The sequence below is a fragment of the Schistocerca cancellata genome, chromosome 6 (assembly GCF_023864275.1).
Source record: "Schistocerca cancellata isolate TAMUIC-IGC-003103 chromosome 6, iqSchCanc2.1, whole genome shotgun sequence".
In the NCBI taxonomy this organism is placed as follows: Eukaryota; Metazoa; Arthropoda; class Insecta; order Orthoptera; family Acrididae; genus Schistocerca; species Schistocerca cancellata.
This window is the reverse complement of record NC_064631.1, coordinates 533,847,356-533,873,967: the sequence shown is the minus strand read 5'-3', so window position 1 is coordinate 533,873,967 and position 26,612 is coordinate 533,847,356. Positions and strand designations below refer to the sequence as shown.

The 26,612-nt window shown below is 43.2% G+C and overlaps 1 protein-coding gene across 1 annotated transcript in view; it reads left to right on the top strand.

Annotated features, from left to right (window-relative positions):
• The window catches only part of LOC126190927 (guanine nucleotide exchange factor subunit Rich), a 294,040-nt gene that overhangs the window by 15,683 nt on the left and 251,745 nt on the right, over positions 1–26,612 (top strand). Inside the window, exon 2 of the mRNA XM_049931563.1 lies at positions 22,136–22,243. Within this exon, the coding sequence (XP_049787520.1) occupies positions 22,136–22,243 (108 nt within the window). The remainder of the gene's footprint in view (positions 1–22,135; positions 22,244–26,612) is intronic.

Here is a 26,612-nt window from a genome sequence, read left to right as displayed (position 1 = left end):
GTGACCCAAGCCATTTCTTCAAATGCATGAAGAGGTGATAATCACTTGGCGCCAGGTCTGGGCTGTAAGGTGGATGGTTGATAATGTCCCACTTGAAGGACTCAAGAAGGGCCGTTGTTCTGCGAGCAGAGTGAGGACGGGCGTTATCGTGCAAAAAAACGATACCAGAAGTCAGCATACCACGACGTTTGTTCTGTATAGCCCGTCGTAACTTTTTTATTGTTTCACAGTACACGTCTTGATTAATGGTCGTACCACGTTCCATGAATTCAACCAACAACACCCCTTTGGCATCCCAAAACACCGTTGCCATCAGTTTTCTGGCAGAAAAATCTTGCGAGGCTTTTCTTGGTTTGGTAGGCGAATTTGAATGTGCCCACATCTTTGATTGTTCTTTTGTCTCAGGGTTCACGTACTTAATCCAGGTTTCGTCACCGGTCACGATTCTGTTTAACAATGGTTCTCCTTCGTCCTCATAACGTGACAGAAAGTCTAATGCAGAGGCCATTCTTTGAATTTTGTGGTGGTCGGTAAGAATTTTGGGCACCCATCGTGCACAGAACTTACGGTAACCCAATCTTGCTGTCACTATCTCGTACAAGAGAGCCTTAGAAACCTGATGAAAACCAGTAGACAACTCCGACATTGAGAAACGTCGATTTTCACGAACTTTTGCATCAACTGTCTGAACGAGTTCGTCAGTCACCAATGATGGTCTACCACTCCTCTCTTCATCATGAACGTTTTCTCGTCCACTTTTAAATAAACGTACCCATTCACGGACAACTCCTTCACTCATAACTCTTGGTCCGTACACGGCACAAAGCTCACGATGAATAGCTGCTGCAGAATATCCTTTGGCTGTAAAAAACCTTATGACAGCATGCACTTCACATTTGGCGGGGTTTTCTATTGCAGCACACATTTCAAACTGCCACAAAAACTAAACTAGCGCAGGTACGACGTTCACTCGACCACGGCTTGATGCCGACTGACCTGTTGAGTGCGTGAACGCACAGATGGCGTCGCTACTCCCCCCACAACCCGCACTGTGACCGATCGGAGGTTACTTTCTGAACCGCCCTCGTAGCTCCAAAAATCCACTATTTTTGTGGCATAGTACATGTCCCAGTCCTGTGTTGTGACTTGCAGTCCAACTACAATGGTTTCTCAGTATTAAATAGTAATATATAAAGAGGCAATTCTTGCTTTAATTTCTCACATGCTTCACTGCATGCCAGTTACTATGAAATCAGAACTTTTTTTGTTTGCATGTGATTAAACGATGTGGCTATTGTTGTTACCTTCTCAATGAATTTTGCCAAGAAGTGATTGAAATTCTTTAACAACATGAGAAATTTACAGATTTTCTATTTCTTGAAGATGGACCTTCTTGTGTTTAACAAGTGATCCTAGTTTTCAACCTGTTTGAAATAGCAACATTTCTGCTGATTGCTCATTTTTCCATAAGCTGTTGAACAGTAAAGTGAGGAGTTCCATGACCTATTTTTGCAGTGATCCTGCAACTATTATCATTTAAGTAGTTTACACACTTAGGTCAAGGGATTCATGTTGTGCTGCAACAGTAACTGTACAGTTCACTGAAATCCTTGCAAATGTGCAAGGTTCTGCTTTGTTTCTTAAATACAACCAATGGGGTGGTTTTGCAGTCAGCCAGAAAGCAATGGAGACCATACTGACCATAATTTCCAGTCTGCAAGTCCACATTATTCTTATTTGATGTGGAATGGGTGACAGCTGTCATAATGGAGGTACTGTTGCTTGTTGGTGGGTTTGATGTGGACGGATGTGTGAAGCTGGCCAGTGGTCAGATGGAGGTCAACATCAAGGAAAGTGGTGTGGGATTTGGAGTAGGACCAGGTGAATCTGATGGAACTAAAGGAGTTGAGGTTGGAGAGGAAATTCTGGAGTTCTTCTTCACTGTGAGTCCAGATCATGAAGATGTCATCAATAAATCTGTACCAAACTTTGGGTAGGCCTGGGTAACCAAGAAGGCTTCCTCTAAGCAACCCATAAATAGGTTGGCGTACGAGGGGGCCATCCTGGTACCCATGGCTGTTCCGTTTAATTGTTGGTATGTCTGGCCTTCCCTACAGCCTAGGTCTTCAAGGCAAATGAATCTGCTCAAGTCCGGAATCCCTGAACCATTACACCAACAACCTGAAAACAGCTTTCGCATCCCGCAACTATCCTCCCGACCTGATACAGAAGCAAATTACCAGAGCCACTTCCTCATCCTCTCAAACCCAGAACCTCCCACAGAACCACCCCAAAAGTGCCCCGCTTGTGAAAGGATACTTTCCAGGACTGGATCAGACTCTAAATGTGGCTCTCCAGCAGGGATACGACTTCCTCAAATCCTGCCCTGAAATGAGATCCATCCTTCATAAAATCCTCCCCACTCCACCAAGAGTGTCTTTCCGCTGTCCACCTAACCTTCGTAACCTCTTGGTTCACCCCTATGATATCCCCAAACCACCTTCCCTACCCTCTGGCTCCTACCCTTGTAACCGCCCCCGGTGTAAAACCTGTCCCCTGCACCCTCCCACCACCACCTACTCCAGTCCTGTAACCCGGAAGGTGTACACGATCAGAGGCAGAGCCATGTGTGAAAGCACCCACGTGATTTACCAACTGACCTGCCTACACTGTGAAGCTTTCTATGTGGGAATGACCAGCAACAAACTGTCCATTCGCATGAATGGACACAAGCAGACAGTGTTTGTTGGTAATGAGGATCACCCTGTGGCTAAACATGCCTTGGTGCACGGCCAGCACATCTTGGCACAGTGTTACACTGTCCGGGTTATCTGGATACTTCCCACTAACACCAACCTGTCAGAACTCCGGAGATGGGAACTTGCCCTTCAGTATATCCTCTCTTTCCGTTACCCACCAGGCCTCAACCTCCGCTAATTTCAAGTTACCGGTGTGTGTGTATACCTGTCCTTTTTCCCCCTAAGGTAAGTCTTTCCGCTCCCGGGATTGGAATGACTCCTTACCCTCTCCCTGAAAACCCACATCCTTTCGTCTTTCCCTCTCCTTCCCTCGTTCCTAATGAAAGAAAATTCTAATGTACTCACAGAAACTAAAATGACAACAGTCTGGATCAAACAAGTTCAAACTGATCTCAAAAATGCCAACATCACATCTGCAGACATCACAGATCAAAAATCTTCAGACAGAAGATCCACTGTTGGGAAGTTGCATCAGAAGAAAAACCCACAAGATCTACTGGAAAATGGATGGAAGAACGTTGAGCTAAACATAGCGAGATAATGCAACAATTCTGGAAGGACAAGAAAAGTAGCAACTACAGATCATTGTTTGCTTTTTGTGATCCTCTATGGGTCTAAACATTTTAAATAAGTAAGTAATATAGTACAGAGGTGATGGCCACAGTAAGTTTCAAGTAAAATGGTCTGTCACCCTGAAGTCTAATCGTCAAAGTTAATTGCTTGCTACAAAACTGGAAAATAATCTCACCATTTGCCCATGTGGTTTTTCAGCATTACGGGCGGCACACAAAAAGTTACTTCCATGAAGTCTATGTCATCCAGTCCCTGCGAGTTCACTTCCTACTTTTACTGAAAACACATTTGTAGGTGCCTACCTCTGACATCATCTGAGGCAGAGTGTATTCAGGCATTTGACTGATGCAGGCAGATTGATAGCTCAGTACAAAATGTCTCATTCTCTTCCTCTCTGGCCATATTTATAAATGGGCGCAGCAGACCCCAGAACGAAACATCTGCTGTCAACTCCTCTAAGCACATTCAACAGCATTTAAATAGCCACTTTCTTGGACACGTATTATTTAATAACTCTGTTGTGTAACAATTTACAATATTTATAATTTTAATATAAATGAGGTTAAGTTGGCTGTAATCACTGAAAAAGTTTCAGCTCTACTACCAATAAATTTTTACCGGCTGGTATTTTTAGAACGGCACAGACAGTAGAACATGAACTCTGAACTACCTCTTTAAGATTCCTTGTATTGATAGTTATTTACACTAAAGTCTTGAAACTTGGTGCAGATGTATACTTTTTTAAATGTAATTGAGTGCTGTAATTAAAACTTTCTATCGTAAATACAAATGATACTTAATCTATTATGATATATCTAAAAACAAAGATGATGAGACTTACCAAACAAAAGCACTGGCAGGTTGATAGACACACAAACAAACACAAACATACACACAAAATTCAAGCTTTCACAACAAACCGTTGCTTCATCAGGAAAGAGGGAAGGAGAGGGAAAGACGAAAGGATGTGGGTTTTAAGGGAGAGGGTAAGGAGTCATTCCAATCCCGGGAGCGGAAAGACTTACCTTAGGGGGGAAAAAGGACAGGTATATATATACACACACACACACACACACACACACACACACACACACACACACACACACACACACACACACACAACATATCCATCAGCACATACACAGACACAAGCAGACATTAAATCTATTATGAGTAAGGACAATTCCATTCAAAATTTAGTTTTTAGTAAAGTACTTGAAAACTAATACAGTTAGCTTAAGGAAGTCACATAGCTAATGTTTGTATATCAAACTGATGCTACATATGAATTTTCATCTCTGAGTCTAATAAGTAGGACCTTCAATTTTTCGGAAAAATGCCGATTTTGACCTAAACCTTGGACTGATTAAGTTGAGACTTGTAACTTTTGATTGCGGCGTACATTTGAACAATCTGAAAAAGTTTTGGCTTTTTAGCTGTATTATTTAGTGCCACTTATTTTTTTCTTGAAGTAACGTGTTTAGCAAAATTCCATCTAAGATTTAATAATTTTAATGTTGATAAACTGAAACACTTGCTGATAAAGTTTGGAAAAGCTACTGTATTTTTTAATTTCATTCTTAGATGATGGCACAATACTTTGTATGCTACGCACAGGCGCATTATGGCGACATGACGCTAGTAGTGAACTGGAGTAAGTCCTGACAAACACGCTTGCCTCTGTATCTCTCATAATGATACAGCGCTTGTTTCGCCACAAAGTTAGTCCAATTGCTTTGGAATGGTCTAATTCTGGTGTAATGAATTCCTTTAATTCTTCCAACCATACTTCACATTGTGCACAATATGCTTTGCCATAAGAAAATTTGCACATCATGTGCAAAAACACTTTTTAAACATGATTTGAATATGAGACCTGCTGAGACGGAGCCTGCAAGTTTTTCTTCTGTCGCAAACGTTGATTACCAATGAGCTGTACCAAGCGAGATGGTGCAGTGGTTAGCACACTGGACTCGCATTTGGGAGGATGACGGTTCAAACCCGCATATGGCCATCCTGATTTAGGTTTTCTGTGATTTCCCTAAATCAGTTCAGGCAAATGCTGAGATGGTTCCTTTGAAAGGGGACAGCCAGCTTCCTTCCCCAATCCGATAGGACCAGTGACTTTGCTGTTGGATCCCCTCCACCCAAATCAACCAACCAACCAATGAGCTGTACATTTTACCTTTTATTTTATAAGTAGCCTCATAAGTCTGAGTAATTGCTGGTACTTCATTCAGTGTTAGGTTTGGAAGCTTTATTTCTTCTCTTTTTGCTGCTTCATCAGTGGCGTGGTGAGTGATCATACCTATGATCATTGAGTCAGCATGTGGTGTCCCACTCATGGTGACATGCATTCAGATGTGCTTTTCTGCTATGGTGATGTAAATGAGCTGCCTAATGAATGTAAGGTGATTGTCTTTCCTAGTCTGCAGACAGGAATAGGCATAGGTAGTACATGGACATTTTCCTCAAAGTACTGAGACAGTTTTCGCCTTCAGCCTAGAATAGTCTAACAGCACAAGCCATTCCTCACATTGATGTGGCAGAAACTGTACTGCAAACATTGCAGCACTTAAAATCGCACCTGAGTTTTGTGACACATGGCATCTTATAAGGTCACAAAACAATTTGCATGTTCACACACAGAGAAACTAATTTGTCCTCTAGGTATTTTGAGGAAACTGTTTGCTTAAAAAATTGATAGTTTCTTTTTTAAAGACAAATTGCACACAAAACTGACAGGACTTGCTCCAATTTATTAGGCAGTTTGAGTGGACCAGTACAAGCTATCTTAGAATAAGCTATGCAATCCAAGTATCAGAGTTCCACAATGACAGAGTCATCAGCGTTAACACCATAAACCAAAATAATTGCCGACTGGTGTGCACTTCCTTGACTGCTTCACAACTGACTTCGACCTGCCCTGGGCTGACTTACATGTGGGATCTGGAAAGGGCTTTTATGATTCCAAGTGCCTTTTGGGTAGTGGCCCCACTGCAGTCAACAGCAATGTTACACCAGCTAACCAGTGTCCATTGTGCCGTCAGGTGGTGCCACTGCATTATGCCTCTCCCTCTCCCCAGTGCCTCAGTAGCGGGGAGGCTCGATGTAAGATGCATTAGCTGCCATGGGACTGGTGGGTCTGCCAGGGGCGGAGAAGCAGGTAGCATCTGACTGGAATAGTGGAGACAAAGTTGATTTCTGTGATGCTGCAGAAGGCTGTAGATGTAGGTCATGCCATACATTGTGGCCGTTTGATGGGCAGAGATCATCCCATGGATCCAGGTTGGATAGTATCCAAACTCACAGGCTCACACCGGTAAGCCCCCCAGGAAGAAAGAAGCCTTGGCAATGACGTGCACTGCTGATGGGTGCAGAATGTCCGAGAGAGAGTGTGGTGAGGATGGTTGTGAAGTGCCATAGCTGGGCTGCAAGCCGTCAGTTGGGGTGGCCCTATAAATTGCTACAAACTGCAGAGGATGGTAGCTGCAGTGTTTGACATTATTTCCTTGCAGAACTGGGCCTTGAAGGTGCATTCTGCAAGAGTATTGGAGGCTGAGTGAAAGGCCATAGTATGGAGGTGTTGAATCCTGTTATGGGCACACAGCCATTCAAAGTCATGGATATGAAGACTGTCCCATTCCCTGAAGCAAAAGTGTATAGTGTTCCTTCATACATGAAAATTTTTTCCAAGGCTTTGATAGGCGTAGCAAAAGTGAGCTAGGACATTCAGAACACACAATGCTTAAAAACAGGCCAGTACTTTCTAGGTGAATAAGCTCCCATGACTTCACAGCATAGGGCCAGGGAGACAATGTTGATGAGGCACAGCTTGATGGTCTTAACAGGTGAAACATTGGCAGACAGTCTACTCTGTCATAGTCAATATTGAGCCAAAAAATGTGCTGCCAGAACAAACTTTTCATTGTGAAATGCCACAGTGGACAGTGTGCAGGAGGTACAGCTCCTGCAACTTAAGAGATCAGAATGCAGCAGTGGCTCTAATCTGAAATCCACAAAGAACCCCATTGTTCAGGTGCTGTTGATTTTTCTGCAGGCAGTAGGGGCGAAAGTATGGTCCTGAAGGTGTATCTGGTCCCCCACATTGAACGAAGTGAGTGAGCCAGCATAACGTTGGCTCCTTGCATGTGGCAGCTGCGATGTCACATGGTGTTACGGGGAAAGCTGAAATACTCGAATCCTGGAAGCACACCAACTCATGTTGTTTAAAAGGTGGGTCAGGTCCCATAGGAAATAGGGACAGTGCATCTGTGTTAGTGTGTGACACCATTGCCTGACAGTGTATAGAACATGAAAATTGTACAAGTACAGCATTCAGCCCTGGCGACCATGGGTAGTATGGTTCACTTCAGTCAGGCCAGGCGAGTGATGCTTAGGACCAAAGTTGATGAGCAACAGTCAGTTGTCCGTGACGATGCAATTTATGTACATAATGGAATAGTTTAAACCAGTAACCCCACCTCTGATTCTTTAAAGAATCTATCCCTCTTGTATAAAATAGCTACAATGTAGGAAAAGAGAGATTGCTAATTACTGTATGGGAGACACCTTAAGTTGTAGATAGGCACAATTAAAAGCTTTGGGCCACAGCTATCATCAGTAAAAGAGAGACAGACTCCATTCATACACACAAGCAAGCACATCTCACATAAACATGACTGCCAACTCCAGTGTCTCAGAGCAGAATGCAGCTATCTTGTGGGAGGCGGGGAGGGGGAAGGGATAGTAGTGTAAGCGTGGGTAGGGAGATGAACGCTGTCTGGCGGAGTGTGCAGGGACTAGACTGCCAACATGTGCAGGCTCAGGAAGTTGTGGGCAGAGAGGTGGGGAAAAAAGGAGTGGGGAAAGATGGGCGGATGTGTTGGCAGAGGGTGGCAAATAAACAGGGTGGGAGATGAGAATGGGAGATGATAGGACAGAGGGAGTGAAAACTGTTGGGTAGATGGTGTGGGGACTGTATGTTACTGTAGGTTGAGGCTGCGATAATCACTGGAGCAGAGAATGAGTTGTAAGGATAACTCCCATCTGTGCAGTTCAGAAAAGCTGTGTGAATGGTTGTGTGAATGCATGTGTGCTCTCGTGTTCTGACAAAGGCCATTGCCAAAAATGTAGTTGTGAGAATGTTGATTGTCTTTTCTATGAGCATGTCTGCAACTCAGCGTTCATCTTCATGGTGAGCTGTTACCTATCCTCATTAGTACTGATTTTCACAGTATTCACACAAGTTATCTGTTGCATGGATTCATCACTGTGGTATCATTTCAACAACATGGTGTCTGTGACATGTAAATAGCTGGCCGCCCCAGTGGACTTCCATGACGGGCCAAAACCACAGGCCATTTCTGTGGGTATCTCTAACGGATCAGGCCAGCCAATCTGAAGCCCATCATTTCCCACTAACGTGCAGGCCCTGCCCGTCGTTCTAGTCTCACCGATCTGCCTGCAGGCCAGGTCTTTTTGTATGTTGTGTAAAGCTGTAGATTTTTATGGTTTATCCATGGACTTAGGAGTGTGGTGCTACTTGGCAGGCCAGAGGTCATGGACAATGGATTTCAGGAATTGCGACTGTCTCACTGCAAGAACATTGTACAGTGCGACATTTTATAGACACTTTATTTATTCTAGTACATTTTGGCACTTTGAAACTAGTTAACATATTGGAAAGTATGATTGATAAGAGGAAGAAAATAGTGGATGTTGATGTTAGTACTTAAGATTTTGCTCACATGCTTAGAAATACAGAAGTCCTTGCATTTTTTGTCAACTTATGTCTTTACTTACCCTTGAGATCTAAAAATTTGTCCTCCCCCCAGGGGGCCAACAGCTCTTTGGTGGGTATGTGTATGGTGCGCATGTGTCCCTGAGCTATTGCAGCCTTTATTCTTTTCTGGGCTGCTTTCTCTTCCCCTTCCTTCTCCTTCCTTGTCCTCCCTCCTTTCCCGTTGCCTCTTCCGTTTCTTCTCTTGGTGTTCTTCTTATGTTGGGCTGGCTGTCCTCATGACTTTGTTTCATCTTGCGGTTTTGGTTGGTTGCTTTTCTTTTTTGGTACCCCTCAGGCATTTGACCTCCATCTTCAAATTTGAAATCCGTAGTGCGAGCCAAATGGGGAAGAACTCCCTCCCTAGCATCTTTGGTGTGGATTCCCCTCCTCCTCCTCCTCCTCCCTCTCCTCCCTCTCCCTTCTCCTCCTTCCCCTCCCTCCCCTCCAAGTCTCTTTTGCCTCCTTGTTAGGTCACAACTTGATAGGCAGTCCATGTGGTGGGGCTGTTATGTACCCATCTGGCCGAGCCCCCTAATACCACAGGGATCACACTGCTGGTACCTGTGCTGTGAAGGCCTTGTGCAAGCCTAGGAGTCATTGCCCATTTTTTCAAGGCATTGGAACTCCTGGCAACAGCCGCCCTGAAGGCAGTCATTGCTGTGGCTGGGTGGCGCCCACAAGGCGGAGTGTGCCAGGCCGGACGTTTGGCACATGAAATGTGTTAAACTCTCTGGCTGCTCTACTGCAACCACATCTCTTCGTTAACGTTGTTCTGTCTCAGTTCCTGTTTCTGCCTTTCCAAGCTTACACTTCTTGAATACACCCTGGGAGGAGGGCCAGATGCGCCAGTGTGGGACAAGAACCTTTCTACGGTTCCTAGTCTGTACCAGGACCGAGGGGACCAACAGGAAGACTTTTGCCACCACCAAACCCCTTTTCTTTGTGGAACATACTGAGGACAAGTTCAATGAAGTTGAATCATTAAGCAAGATGGGCTCTGGCTCTATCCTTATAAAGACAACTTCTGCCAGTCAGCCAGCCTCCCTCTGTGTCTGTGACCATTTAGGAGACAACCCCGTGGCTATTGCTCTTCACAAGTCACTCAGTATGGCACAGGATGTAATTTTCCATAGAGATCTCTTCCTTGAGTTCGATGAACTTATGGCAAAAACGGAGCAACATAGCGTTCATTTCGTCTGGCATGTCCAGAAAGACCCTAAGGACTGTCGTGTAGACACTGGTGCTTTCGTAATGGCATTTGAAGGGGGTACCTGGACCGAGAAGGTCAAGGTAATGGTGGCGATGTGAAACCGTACTTTCAGCCTCCCATACATTGCTTCCATTGCCTCAAGTTCAGCCACATGTCCTCGCGATGCGATGCCACTCACATCTGTGTTACTGTGGCCACTCTCTTCATATGGGGAGCCCTTGCATCCCACCACCTAACTATGTAAACTGCTATGGTCTCCATTGTCCCCAGTCACCGGAGTGTCAAGTGTACATGAAGGAAGAAAGAATTCAGGAAATAAAGACCCTTGACTGTCTCAGCTACTTTGAAGCCTGGAAGAAATTTGACAGACTTCACCCTGTAAATCTCTCCTCTACCTATGCCTCAGTAAGCCTTCCCCTCGTCACCCGTCCCTCTTACCACCATCCTGCCCCCTTCTGTTTCCTCACCCTCGGTGGCTCCCGTCCCTTCCCCTCCTGGAACAACTCCTCCTCCTCATCATCCTCATCCTGGGCGGGACAGGAAGCTTGCACCCTCAGGCCGGAGAAGAGACCCGCGCTCCAAGGACCGCAAGGCCACTCCCTCTCTGTTTGATCTTGACATCACTGCCACCTATTCCCTTACTGATAATGCTCCCTCCGTCCCTCCGAGGGAGAAGAAGAAGCAGCACAAGTCAAAGGACGAGGCTTCCCTGGCTACTCGGAGGGCTTCGCCCCTCCATCTCATCTCGATTCAGACCCAGTTTTTATGGATGTCACCCCATCCTCATTGGCAAAGACCATTGACCAAGTGACTTGACCTCCCCTCGGCTTCTTTATGCCTCACCTGGACTATCACCACATGATAATCCAGTGGAATTGCGATAGATATTGTCGCCACCTCCTGGAAACGCCTTGTTTCCTCCTACTCTTCGTTCTGTCTTGCTCCTTAAGAAACTCACTTTTGTGATGACCACTCTCTAAAGTTTTGTGTCATTGAGCATTCTGTTGGAACTGTGATGGCCCCAGGATAGCTTCTGGATGGATCTGTACTTTGGTTCACACCGATGTCATTAGTGACTGGATCCCCCTTCATACCAGCCCAGAAGCAATAGCAGTTAGAGTGCAGATGACTGCGGCAATCACTGTTTGCAATGTCTACCTCCCTCCAGGTAGGCCACTTCCATATGTTGAACTGTCTACCTTAACATAGCAACTCCAGGTAGGCCACTTCCATATGTTGAACTGTCTACCTTAACATAGCAACTCCCGCACTCATATCTCTTTCTTGGGGATCCCAATGCACACCACTCCTGTGGGGAAGTGCCACTTTATTTGGTAGGCGTCTTCTACTTGACGAGCTTACTACAGACTTTGATTTGCATCTCCTCAGTGACAATTTCCGTAGCCACTTCAGTGCTGCTCATGGAGCCTTTACTGCTCTCGATCTCATAATCTCCTCCCCTGCTCTCTTGGCTTGTCTACATTGGTCACTCCGTGATCTTTGTGACAGTGACCACTTTCCAGTGCTTCTGTCCTTTCCCTGCCACCACCAGGCAGACTGGCCTCCATGTTGGGTATTCCGCAATGCCAGTTGGCCTTTATATACATCTGCTGTGCATTTCGACACCTCTCTCTCAAACTGCAGTGATGTGGTCGTGCATGGTATTTCTGCCACTATTCTTCATGCTGCTGGCACTGCTGTCCACCTATCCACAGGTCCCCATCGTCGTCGACCAGTACCACGGTGGGCAAGGACGTAGCAGTCGCTGACCAGGACTGCCGACGGGCACTGCAACAATTTAAACGACACCCTCCACTGACCAACCTCCTTGCTTTTAAGTGTCTCCGTGCTAAGGCTCGTTACCTTATTAAGCAGAGTAAAAAGGAATGCTGGGAATGCTGGATGTTTCCTCCCTGGGGACGTATGGCTCTTCATCGCAGGTTTGGTCCAAGCTCGGTAGCCCTCTGGGCCACCAGTCACAGTCAACTGTCCATGGGCTTATCCTCCAAGGTGCTCTGTGTACTGATCCATTGGTCTTTGCAGAACAATTTGCAACACACTTTGCGACAGCATCGACAACCTCTTCGTATCCTGTCACCCTTCTCTGGCAAAAACACAGAGTTGAACAGACCCCCCCTCCCCTCCTTCTGTTTCAATCCTCACCAAGCTGAGTGCTATAACGAACCCTTCAGTGAATGGGAATTCTTGTAGGCACTTACCTCTTCACACGTCCATCCGCAGCCAGATGATCCAACACTTGGACATTGCGCAGAGCTAATATATACTCAGGGTCTTCAACCACATTTGGCTCATGAGTGCCTTCCCCTCACAGTGACAAGACAGTATAGTTGTCCCCATCCTTAAGCCTGGGAAGAACCCAAAGTCTCTCGACAGCTACTGCCCAATTAGCCTGACGAACATACTTTATAAACTGCTTGAGAGGATGGTTATCTTCTGATTGTGTTGGGTACTTGAATCTCGAGGCCTTTTTTCCCTGTATCAGTGTGACTGCTGAGGACGATGATCTCCAATTGACCATTTGCTCAGATTCGAAACTGCAATCTGACTGGCGTTTACTAACTGTCTGCACTTTGTCACGGTTTTCTTCGACCTACGTAAGGCATACAACATGGCTTGGTGCTATTGTATTTTAGTTACCCTCCATGATTGGGGCTTTCAAGGCCCCCTTCAGATTTTTATTCGCGATTTTTTATCCTACCGGCTCTTCCGGGTTCCAGTTGACACTTCACTCGGCACCCCTCAGATCCAGGAGAATGGTATCCCCCAGGGTTCTGTATTAAATGTCACACTCTTCCACAGTGGGCTTGTAACCTTTGTTTGCCATCAGGTTACCACGGCATTGTATGTTGATGATTTTTCCATCTGTTGCAGCTCCCACACAGTAGCGTCTGCTGAGTGCCAGCTCTGAGGCACATCCAATGGACCTCTGTGTGGGCTGTCTCCCATGACTTCGAATTTTCTCCCTGCAAAATGCGGGTTATGCATTTTTGTCGTCAGTTCTTAGTATACTCTGACCCAGAACTATATTTAGGCAACCAGCTTTTTCTGCTCTGAAAGTACTTGATCCTGTTCACCATTGTGGGTTGCGTCTGGGTTTTAGTGCCTTTACACTAGTCCTATTGACAGTCTCTTCACAGAAGCAGGGATTCCTCCCTCTACAAATACAATGAAGCTAACTCCTGGTTTCTTATGCAAACGCCGTTCGCTGATTCCCTGACCATCCCGTGTACCCTTTCCTCTTTGCAAGTGAGGAACATCTCCCTCCTGATCACTGCCCATGGGTGGGATTGCCTGTTGGAATGCGTCTCACCTCCCTCTGTCGGGATCTCCTCCATCTCCATCCACTGAAATGTGCGTCGTGTATTTCCTCCCCCCCCCCCCCCCCCCCTTTGGATGGTGCCTAGGCCACAGATTAGGACTGACCTATTCCATTGTCCTAAGGTCTCTTTGCTCCTATGGTCTTCTGGCGTCTTGTATATTCCATCTGTGCAGAGTTCCAGGGTGCTACCATCTTCTACTCTGATGGTTCTAAGACAATAGATAAAGCGGGATATGCTTTCACGTCTCCTACTGGCTTAGAACACCATTTATTACTGGAATCATGTAGTGTGTTCATAGCAGAGCTGCTAGCCATTACCAAGGCCGTCAGTTTTGTTACTCAGGCCTTCCTCCACACTTTTTAATATGTACTGACTCATTGAGCAGTCTGCTGCTCCCGTCTTCCTTTGGTCTCTGCTTTCCATGACCACCTCTCCTTTCTTGGCCGTGCTACTTGCTCAGTTGTCTTTCTCTGAGTCCCAAGTCATGTGGGTATCACAGGGAATTAACGGGCTGACTGTTTGGCTAGATAAGCTTGTACTTCTGCTCCATTCCCTGACCTGACTCCAGCTGCAGATATGCAGATCTTTGTCAAATCTCTCTTTGTCCAAAACTGGAATGACATCTGGTGCACTACTGCTCTCAGTAATAAACTCCGCACAATCAAGGAGACTGCTGCCCTTTGGTGCTATTCCTTCCGCTCCTCTTGGAAGGAGTCCACTGCTTTATGCCGTCTATGCATTGGTCATACCAGACTCACCCAGTGTCTCCTCCTGTGTAACGAACCCCTCCACAATATGGTTGTGGAGTCAGACTGATGATATACCACTGTTTTGGAAACACCATCAAAACCAGATGAGCTTTTATTTTTGGGAGAATGTATAATTTTCTTAATTTCATTGGTGATACTTTCATTTGACTGAACTTTATGAGAGAGACTCTTTTGACATACTGTTTGTCCCTATACTTCCTACTAATTTCAATGGCTGCTTATTAAATGTATTTGCTGCATGTGACTTGTCATTTATAGCCCCACCGTTCAATTCAATAGTGATCTTATCCTGCTCTGTGGCTGGTTGTCCTCTCATTCCTTTCACAATATCCCATATAGTCTTAAGTCTGCTGTCAGAATTACAAATGTCTGACATAATGGGCGTGTTCCTTCATTTTTAGCAACTTTTCTTAGTAATTTTTAGTAGATTTGTAGTGTGCAGCTACTGCAGAATACCTGTGTGTTCTTGCCAACAGATCTATTCCTCATCCATGACTTTGTACATGGATGTTTAATGTCCTTTCTGATTAGCTTATGGGGAAAGCTATTTTCAAATAATGTTATGAATGAATTATGAAATAGATTAAATTTTGTATTAGCATTTGGTTCATTACAGATTTAAACCCTATTCATCACTTGTAAACTATTCTTAAAAACATTTGTCTGGAGGCATTAATTATTCTAATTTTCACTGTAGAGTATCCATTACTGTGTCACTGTTCTTTCTTTCTTTTGCTTGTGCCGTTTTTCCTGCGGATACACAGGGTCAGCATGGTTAATTGGATGTGGCAATGTTAGCTGAAGGGGTGGCCGGATGCACTTCCTGCTGCCACCCCGTACCCCCCAGGAAGGAATTAGTGTACCCCCAACTGTCTGCAACTAGTGTAATCCATGGAATTGTGCGAAAGTGTTTGAGCCGTGTAACTGAGGCGGGGCGTGGGGACCAGCCAGGTATTCACCTAGGGGGATATGCAAAACCGCCTAAAAACCACATCTAGGCTGGCTGGCACACTATCCCTCGTCGTTAATCCGCCGGGCTGATTCGATCCGGTGCCAGCACGCCTACCCGAGTCGAGGAAGCAGCGCGTTAGCGCAGTTGACTAACCTGGTGGGTTATTACTGTGCCACTGTTATTTATCCTAATTGATTGTGCATCAAGCTGGGTAAACAGTTATTTTCTTGCTTTGAGCTTCACTAAAGAAAACATTATCAATTACAAAATTGTTAAGGCTTTTGTGGCCACTTGTTGACAAACTGCCTATTGGCTTCTGTCTCGGGTTCTTTGGCCGACTTTCATCTAAAGATTTTCCCGACGTTTCGCCAGCATGAGTGGCTGGCATTGTCAAAGGTTCACCCTCCATTAACGGTGGTGACCCGGAGCCGAGCTCACGGCCACAGACTATATGTACCTGGCACACCAACGTCCGAGGGCTTCTCCACGGTCATTTCCGGTGCAGTTCTCCTCTTGCTACCTGCGACGGTCGTTCGCTGCAGTACGGGAAGCCAGGATCTGTTTACCTTACGGCTTACCTCTTTCCTTTTGAAACTGTTCACGTGTTTTTGTATTTCTACAGCTTCTCTGAACAAGGCTGTGTGATAGTGCTTCTCTACAGCCAGAACTACCGTGTTGGCGAATTTTATTACGTGGTTGGTCTCACTCAGTGCGTGCTCTGCCACGGCCGATTTCTCCACTTGCCTCAACCTGCAATGTTGCTTATGCTCTTTGATCCTGGTGTTAATTGATCGTCCAGTCATTCCGACAAACTTTTCCGCATGTACTTGGTATACGGTATATTCCCGACATTGCAAGTGGGTCTCTCTTCTCCTTCAGCGATCCAAGACACTCTTTGATCTTCCTTGTCGGTTTGAAAATCGTCTTTACGCCATGTTTGCGCAATATACGGCCTATTCTGTCCGTCACTCTGGGAATGTATGGCAGAAAGGCCGTACCCGACATTTCTTTCTGTGGTTCCTTACTTCGTTGAGTGTTTGGCCCTGTTACACTTCTAATATAATTTGTGGAGTACCCATTGCTCCTCAGAACAGTTTCCAGATGTTGCATTTCTCGTTTGAGGTGTTGCGGCTCACATATTCGTCCTGCTCGCATTACGAGCATACTAATCATGCCTCTTTTCTGGCTCGGGTGGTGGTTTGACAGTTTGTGCAGGTATTGGTCCATGTGTGTCAGTTTTTGATACACGCTGTGTCCCAGGTTTTCACCGTCCCTTGTGACCAGCACATCTAGAAATGGCAATTTCTTGTCCTTTTCTACTTCCATGGTAAATGTTATGTTGGCATGGAGGCTGTTCAAGTGTCTTAGGAAGTCACCGAGCTGTTCTTCACCATGGCTCCACACCACGAAAGTATCATCAATGTAACTGTACCACACCTTAGGTTTGCAAGTCGCCAAGTCCAGTGCCTGTGCTTCGAATTGTTCCATGAAGAAGTTGGCCACCACTGGACTAAGAGGACTACCCACGGCGACGCCTTCCAGCTGTTCATAGAAATCGCCATTTCACGTGAAATAGCTCATGGTGAGACGTGCATGGCAGAATAGAAATCGCCATTTCACGTGAAATAGCTCATGGTGAGACGTGCATGGCAGAGTTTTTGATGTCTTGCAGGAAAACGGATAGCCTTTCGCTCCCTGTATTTTACCCCTGCCACCTTTAGAATTTGAAAGAGAGTATTCCAGTCAACATTGTCAAAAGCTTTCTCTAAGTCTACAAATGCTAGAAACAAAGGTTTGCCTTTCCTTAATCTTTCTTCTAAGATAAGTCGTAGAGTCACTATTGCCTCACGTGTCCCAACATTTCTACGGAATCCAAACTGATCTTCCCCGAGGTCGGCTTCTACCAGTTTTTCTATTCGGCTGTAAAGAATTCACGTTAGTATTTTGCAGCTGTGACTTATTAAACTGATAGTTCGGTAATTTTCACATCTGTCAACACCTGCTTTCTTTGGGATTGGAATTATTATATTCTTCTTGAAGTCCAAGGGAATTTCACCTGTCTCTTACATCTTGCTCTCCAGATGGTAGAGGTTTGTCAGGACTGGTTTTCCCAAGGCTGTCAGTAGTTCTTTCATTTCTTACCCCCAATCCATATTCACCTACAATCTTTCCTTCTCTCCCTTTTCCTACTCTCGAGTTCCAGTCACCCATGACTATTAAATATTCGTCTCCCTTCACTACCTGAATAATTTCTTTTATCTCATCATACGTTTTATCAATTTCATCATCATCTGCAGAGCTAGTTGGCATATAAACTTGTAATACTGTAGTAGGCGTGGGCTTCGTGTCTATCTTGGCCACAATAATGCTTTCACTATGCTGTGTGTAGTAGCTTACCTGCACTCCTATTTTTGTAATTCATTATTAAACCTACTCCTGCATTATCCCTATTTGATTTTGTATTTATAACCCTGTATTCACCTGACCAACAGTCTTGTTCCTCCTGCCACTGAACTTGACTAATTCCCACTATATCTAACTTTAACCTATCCATTTCCTGTTTTAAATTTTCTAACCTACCAGCCCGATTAAGGGATCTGACATTCCACACTCCAATCCGTAGAACACCAGTTTTCTTTTTCCTGATAACTATGTCCTCTTTAGTAGTCCCCGCCTGGAGACCCGAATGGGGGACTATTTTACCTCCGGAATATTTTACCCAAGAGGATGCCATCATCATTTAATCATGCAGTAGAGCTGCATGCCCTCGTGAAAAATTGCAGCTGTAGTTTCCCCTTGCTTTCAGCTGTTCGCAGTACCACAACAGCAAGGCTGTTTTGGTTAGTGTTACAAGGCCAGATCAGTCAATCATACAGACTGTTGCCCCAGCAACTACTGAAAAGGCTGCTGCCCCTCTTCAGAAACCACATGTTTGTCTGGCCTCTCAACAGATACCCTTCCGTTGTGGTTGCACCTATGGTACGGCTATCTTTATCGTTGAGGCACGCAAGCCTTCCCACCAACGGCAAGGTCCATGGTTCATGGGGGGGTGACTAAGGATAATAGGTGTCAGTGCGTGTCAGTGAGTTTGTCCAGAACTGTTTTGAGAACATCCTTTATAGCTAAGAGAAGAAGTGTGGGGCAGCCGTTGTCTTAAGTGTGAAATCAGTGATATTCCCTAATCTGGAACAGAAGATTTGAGCATGTCTATCAGAGAGTGTGTTCAAACAATCGATAGTGCAGGTTGGAATATCAACAGTTTTGAGAGGGATAGGTTGCTTCTTGCCATAAAGATGATACACTGAATTGCAGACAGACTCGACGAAACAACTGTTTACACTGAGCTTTTGGCCAAAGCAATCATTAGAGAAGGAAAGAGAAAACGCGCGCCCACACACACACACACACACACACACACACACACACACACACACACACACACACACACACGAGTAGGCTCATGGCCCCTCTGATCAGACTGCGACTTCTATATTGAACGAATGCAGTAGTCTGGAGTCGTGGAGGATATGGATGGGAAAGAGGAGAGTGCTGTCTGACAATGTGCAGAGACTAGAAGATGATGGGACTGCTTTCAGATGCAGCATTGGGAGGCTGTGGGAGAGGAGGGGGGATCAGAAAAGGAGGAAAGCAGAGAGGGGAAAAGACAGGTGAGTGCGTTGGTAGAGAGCAGTGCACAATGAGGGTGAGAGGATATGAGTTGGGAGGTGATAGGACAGAGGCACAGAAACTGTTGTGTGGAGGGTGTGGGGACATTGGGTTATCATCGTTTTTCCTCCTTCCATCTCTACTCTATCCTTCCCCCTTCCCTACCCCCTCCAGATTGCTGCTTTTGTTCAAGACAACAGTTGCAGGCTGTTCAGAGTGGACAGAGATAAAGGTCATGTATGCGTGAATTGTGCCTGTTTATGTGAATTTGTGTGTGTTTCCTTTTCTGAAGAGGGTTTGGCTGAAGCTCTATGTGTAAAAGTGTAAAAGTCTTTTCATTGTGCCTGTCTGCAACTCAATGTGCCATCTTTACGGTGAGCAGCAATCTATCCTTTTTATGATTATAGAGATACTCTTCAGAGTGGCACGAGGCCCTTTGTGTTGAATTACGTGTACTGTTTCAAGAGGGTGGTAAGTATATCACAAAAACATTGCCATAAAAATTAAATGAACAATTGAATCAGTTGTAAGTGAGAAAAACATCAAACTTTTCCTAGTGTGGACATCTGATGACATCAATAAGCTGAAAGATTTGTCTCAGAAACCTGCAAGGTGGCGACCCTAAACTCTAAGTGGATTGAGGATATCAAACGAAACACATTTCAGATGTCAAATTTCCAATCTTATTTTGCCAAATAAAATGAGGTTCGAAATTTGATGGGTGAAAGGTGTTTAATTTGATATCCTCTATCCAACAGCCGAGTTCTACAGCCACCTCTTAAAAGATGGACATACAGTGACTCTAAATGGATTGTTTCAGGAGAGACATAGAAGTGATAGTGTCCAGGAGTAACCTCAATGTGTGTGTGCTTATGAAGAGATCTAAAAAGATTTTCTGGGCTGAATTCCAGAATGAGAATTTTGCACTTCTATAGATTTATCAGTCACATGGTTCACTTCTGCAGGCTGGGGTGTATTTGCAGCATAACAGCAAAAATATTCCACTTGCAAGTGCCTGTGGTATATGGTACGCCGATGGGGTATGTGTTAGGTGTGTGGTGAAAGAAGCAATGTTTATAACCAGACACTGCCACGGCCCATTGCTGCTCGTATATTTGTTTTTGCGGGTTGTTTGGAGGGGGTGAGAAGGGGGTGAGACTTCCCACAATTCTGGTGCTGGAGAGCTGACTGTTACATCATCTTCTTCCATGATAAACAAAATTTGGGCTGCACGGACATTTTCATTGGCTTCAGCTATTGGCACTGCTTACATCAGAGAAGGGTCCGGTTCCATCAGTGTGTGGTTCCTCACTTCCAAGTCAGAGGTAAGGCACACAATAACATCCCTTGGGAGTGTCTGTGTAATTTTGTCTGCACAAACATTTAAAATGGCAAATTTTATGTAATTCTTATAGATCAGGAGCTCAATGTGCATAAGATTGAGGCCTTTTCTCCAGTACTAGAATTCTAACCTGGCAGTACTAACACCTTTCGTCATTGATTGCAATAACAAATATATTATAGACAACTGAAGTTCCACCACATTCTGCATTAAATGATATGGTTTGGGATTGCCTGACAAGAACTTGGTTTTTTGTCTTGATATGGGTCGTTTCTGTAATACTAAATAAATTAAGCTGTCATTTCTTTGTTCACTATAAATATTGTAAAGTCTAAATAGCTTGAACTTAACATATATTGGCAGTCTCATACAGAAGCCAAACTGGAAAAATGCAAACAACACAATGGCAAATATCCGAAAATGCATCACTGGCGTAGTAAAATATGAGTGCCACACTCTTCCAAGAATTGCTTCTGCAGGCTGGATTGAAACCAATCGTGGACCAGATCTGGCCCGCTGGCCACTGGTTACCAGCCTGTGGTTTAGCATGTCCTACATCACTTTGTAATTAAATGAATTTCCAAAAGTAATTTGTGAAGCCAAATTCATATCTATCCGATCAGTTGAATTTATAAATTTTTAAGATTGTTTACGTAGTTAATGGATTTTTATACTTAGATATTTGTTAACACCAGTATGTTATGACTACTACCACAGATTAATCTGTAAAGGATCCACATTTACGTTTAGTACATATTGTAAAGATAGTTCCACAATAATATCCATAATTATTGTTAGATCTTCTAATAATTATTGGTATTATTTGACAACATTGATGTTTTATGGTAGTACTCAGCATTAAAATCACCTTGGCAGCACAGATTTATTAGGTTGAATTATTTACAAGAAATTTTTATTGGTTTTTTAGGTATGAAATGTTTCTAGAGAAGCTGGAATTAACGTATACATTTTCAGTAACATTAATTTCAATTTTTTTAACATGTTGGGTTTATCTTTCCCACCTAACCAAGACTATTTTAGTAGAGAGGATGATATGGACTAAATCAAATACAGATATAAAACAGAATCTTAATCATATCTGTTAGTAGATAAAACACAAGTCAGATCAAAGTATCAGCCAAATGGAACACTTTCATCAAACCACTCATTCAACATGTGGTGTACTGAAATATACATGCTTAAAGCATCCCACTCAGTTGGCTTCTATCACTGAAGAATCAGTTAGGTCTGTTCACTGTAGGATTAACCAAATAGAGAAAGAAGCAGTGTTTACATACTGTGGCAGAGAACAATAGATTTGTGTGAATATGTAGTAGTCATAGTGGATGGAAGGAAAACAGAACATTAGAGTTTAATGTTTTGTTGATGCTGATAGTGTTAAAGATGTTTGATTGGGTAAGGCAGAGAAGGAAATTGGTCATGACATAGTTAAAATAGTATTTTACCCCACAAGCACTCTGTCGTTGTCCTTCAGTCTGACTGTAACATCATAGTTGCATTACTTAATAGCTTCCTACTTCTAGTTGAGTCAGCATACCTTGATAATAGTTGCCAGTACTATTTTTTCTTGGATTAAAGGTATTGGAATCTGTGACAATGTTGTAATGAAGCTACTTGACATATTTTGCTTTTGTTGTTACAAGTTACTAATGTGCTGTTTGTGAGAACTGCATAGTATAGTTTCTTTTTTGACTGGAGTATTTTTCCATTTTTCAGCCATGTGTGCCAATTGTCTACCATCGACGTGAACAAAACTCCATTAAACAATATGGGACAAATATTCTTGTTGAGTGGAGACCTGATTCTAGCATGCTGGTTGTTGCTGTAAGTACAAATCTCTAATTAAGAAATGAACTCAGTCTGGATGGAAGAACTTAAGAATCCTTAACAACTTTGTCCAGTTTTAATGTGCACACTTAACCACAAGCATAGAAAATCTGATCCAACATTGATGGTGAAGAAGTTTTCATATCAATATGAGGTGAATGGAAGCTCAGAAATATTGAAACCAATTTTACATATGCATGAAAGCATGTGTATGGCTTAAAACTGAAAAATTTATTACTTATAATTGTTACTACACACAGGTCCCCAATGGAAGAGTAAGCATTTTCATGAAAAATTTGGACACTTTATTGTGTTGTTGGTCAGTCAAAATAAATGAACTGTTTAATTTTCTCAAATTGGGTTAAATTTAAAAACAGAATATGTCTTATTATGATTCGAGCCAAATACAATTCAGTATTAATCATAAAATTCTCACCTTAGCTGCTCATGATTTAAGTGGAGTAAAACTCTTGTTGGTGAACAGTAGCTGATTGAAGGTAAAATGAGTGTAAGGGAGAATCATTCCTTGAGTTTGGAAGTACAGTTTTGCTGGCTGACCTGCCTAAGTACCCTAAGAAGTTTTATGTGAAGTCAGTAAGAGGATCAAAATCATCTGTTCAGTCATTCAACGATTGTACTGGCACGAAACTGTAAGATGAAAGAAAGAAAGAAGGCTGAAGTACTGAATTCAGTCATCCAAAATTGTTTCATAAATATCCATTATATAATTTCTTCTTTTATTTATCACATGAATGCCATCTGTTGTAGAATTACCAGAACATGATTTATGTTTGTGAGTATGATAGTTCCGGAGGATGGAAATTTTGTATAAAAATCTCTATGGATTCTGCAAACAGAGATCTTGTGATATTTGGCTCTGTTAGTGCAAACCAGACAGATAGGAAGAAAACTGTGTTACTTGAGAGGCATCAAAGTTGAGGATTGTTTCACACCCAACTTCCTTGAAATTACATTAGATAGCTCACACACTTACTGGTGGCACTGCCGTAGTACTAAACATAAGATGTCAGCCCGAAACATCATCACATGGAAACCTGTTGGCAGTAATTAGGATATCCAATTCCAGGTGGACCATAATTCTGCCGTGGCACTTTAATGTTTCTAGACTGGTAAATATGCCTGCCCAGTGTAGTCTAAATCTGCTCAGACAAAAGAAGTGGGCGTAGCTCATAATGAATCTCCAAGGCTAATTAGGGGGTGTCTGAAACCAACTACTGTTGACAAATTGTACTGCTTGGTACAGTACAGGAAGTAGGCAGTCTGAGATTTGTTAGAAGAATCTGAACTAAATGCAATTCAACCATGAAAAAAGTATCTTACAAAACACTCTTGGACCAGGACCAGTTCTTAGGTGTTGCTCATTAGTCTGGGACCCATACCAGCTTGAAGTAATGAGGTGGGGGGGGGTCATAGGGAGAGAGGCAGAGGGGGTGGGAGGGAGGGAGGGAGGGAGAGAAGAGAGGGGGCAGGAGAGAGAGAGAGAGAGAGAGAGAGAGAGAGAGACGGGGGGGGGGGGGGGGGGGAGGTGCATCACTGAGGGGTTGCTGTTGAAATTTTGAGGGCATACTTTCCAAGAAGAGTTGGGCAGCATATTACTTCTCCCTACATATGTCTCAAGAATGACCACAATGAGAAAATCGGTGGAATTACAGGATTTCTGGCAGTCGTTCTTCCTATGTGCCATTCACAACCTGAAAAAAAGTGGAGGGGTAATTAATCATTGTACCACAAAGACCCTTCACTTCACATAATAAGTTTACATGTAGCGCATAAATGTAGATGTAGATGATCTGGATATGCTGACAGCTTGTTCATAGAAGCAGCTGAAGTTAAATAAGCAATTACTCATCCTGTTTTAAACGGACAGTCATATGGCGCCTGATGGTTAGCTGTGTTAACATCTCTTAGGTGCATACACATTTCAGAAACAATTAAAAGATGACAGGAACCTTAATAATTATTTAACAATAGCATCTCTGTATATGGTCTCCCAATCTGCGAATATACTCTACAAGCCATTGTACAAGTGTGGCAGATTGGACATCATGACAATAAGGAACAGATTGCTACTCAACATAAAGAAACATTGAGTCACAGAAAGACACAATGAATGAGTTAATTATTTTCATATTCTATGAATCATTTGCATAATAAATTGGAATGATGTGGAATGAGTCATTTTGCATACACACCTCAACTTAAATTTTAAATATGGCTACATGCTGAGCACATGTAATGTTTTTAATTTTTTTTAGTATCTTCAAGTGTGAGTTAGTAATTCCTGAACACCATCTTTTACACATGACAATAATAGAAGTTCTTCTACAGAACATGAAACATTGGCAAGGAGAAACTTATTTAGTTTGTTTTGAAATTTTACTTTGCTATCTGTCAGACAAATCACTGGCTAAGTTATCAAAAAATTTTGTTGCAACTTTGTACACCCTTTTTTTTCTAAAGACAAACTTAATGTGTAGTAAGGAATCTCATTTTTCCTTCTGGTACATCATTGATATACTCTTCATCTGCAGTGGATTAATTACAATAAACTTCATGAGGGAATAAATATAATGTGAAACAGTAGTCAGAATGCCCAATGCCTTAAACTTATGTCCACAAGATGATCGTGGATGAACACCGCATATTATTCTTTAAGTACATTTCTGGGCAATGAAAACTTTCTTTCTAAAAGATGAGTTACCCCAGAACATTTTTCCAGATGACATTACTGAATAAAAATATACAAAATATGCCAGTTTACTGATTCGTCTCTACACAAGATTTGCAATGATTCTAAACTCAAATCTGGCTGAACTAAGTTGCTTTAGGAGTTTAAAATGTACTTTTTCAAACAATGGATACTCCAGGTGGGAATATCAACAATGTTGGAAAAGATAGATTGCTCCTTACTGTAAAGAAGACATGTCAAGTTGCAGACAGGCATGATTAAAACACACTCACATGTAGCGTTCAGCCACAGCCTTCATCAGTAAAGAGACACGCGAACACACACACACACACACACACACACACACACAGAGTTAGGCAAGGTTCAGTATTGGTTTTGGGTTGAGTCTGGTATAATTAGTACCAAGAAAGTGTTTGTGCTTTAGCGACTAGGAGGATGAGGGAATATATTTAACAAAACAAGCATGATTGAATTTGGGAGTGTGATAAGAGGTAAGGCCCTTGGGAAGGACTGATACTTTTCTGGGCTGAGGCATTTGGGAAACAGGCCCATGATTGTGTTGTGGGTCTGTTAAGACTCTGGGTTATGTAGGGTGGTGGGAGTGGCTTTTTGAGATTGTGGTAAATGTGTAGTAGGTCTGCAAGTCAGTGCGGAAAGTGTCCGGTCCCGAAGAAGCGTGTTGTCGTTGTTAAGGAGGTAAATCAGCAGGCAAGGAGAAGGAATAACTAATGCCATTCAGTAAAATATATGATGAGTTAGAACAATGGAAAAGAAATTGAAAAATGAGTTTCAGTGGGAAGATAATTAAGAGTGATGGTAATTATGAAGTGTGTGAAACGAAGCGGGCGAACGACCTGAGAGAGTTTGAATTGCCCTCTCTGTTTATTGATTGGATAGCCACTGAATTGCTATTTATTTATTTAATGGGATAATAATAATTATTAAAAGGTGGTAATTTTATGGGAAGTCTGTTTGGGGCAAGCCCATGAGCTAGGCACCAATATGGGAACAGTCTGTGGAACTAGATTCTGGTTAACGAAAGGGGAAACTTTTTCTGTATTGGTGAAAATAGAAAGAGCAAGGATCCATAATGAAGGATAGCAAATATTTGCATGTACTGTCACAGTACAGTACATGCTTCCTACCTCATTTGTAAAGTCTGATGTATGCATCCAAATTTCTGTAGCTTTGCAATTGTGGTCATTTCACATTATACCAACTGTCTCCCTTAAGAATCATCAGGTGAATTTTTTCTGTGTTTCACCAGATACTTGCAGTCACAGGTCTTGCAAAGAAGTATTCACGACTTATTTATTTATGTATTCATTCATTCATCAATCCATCCATCCAAGGATTGTATCACAATGATAAAGGGGTTTTCATCATAATACAATGAAAATAAATAGCTTTAGGCATATGCCTGAATGCTAGAGAGGGGAAAAAATGGAAATCCTAAATCAGAATGGCCAGACTGGGCAAACTCAATTGTCCTGTTATGAATTCATTACCGTATTTACTCGAATCTAAGCCGCACTTTTTTTCCAGTTTTCGTAATCCAAAAAACCGCCTGCGGCTTAGAATCGAGTGCAAAGCAAGCGGAAGTTATGAAAAATGTTGGTACGTGCCGCCACAACTAACTTCTGCCGTCGAATATAT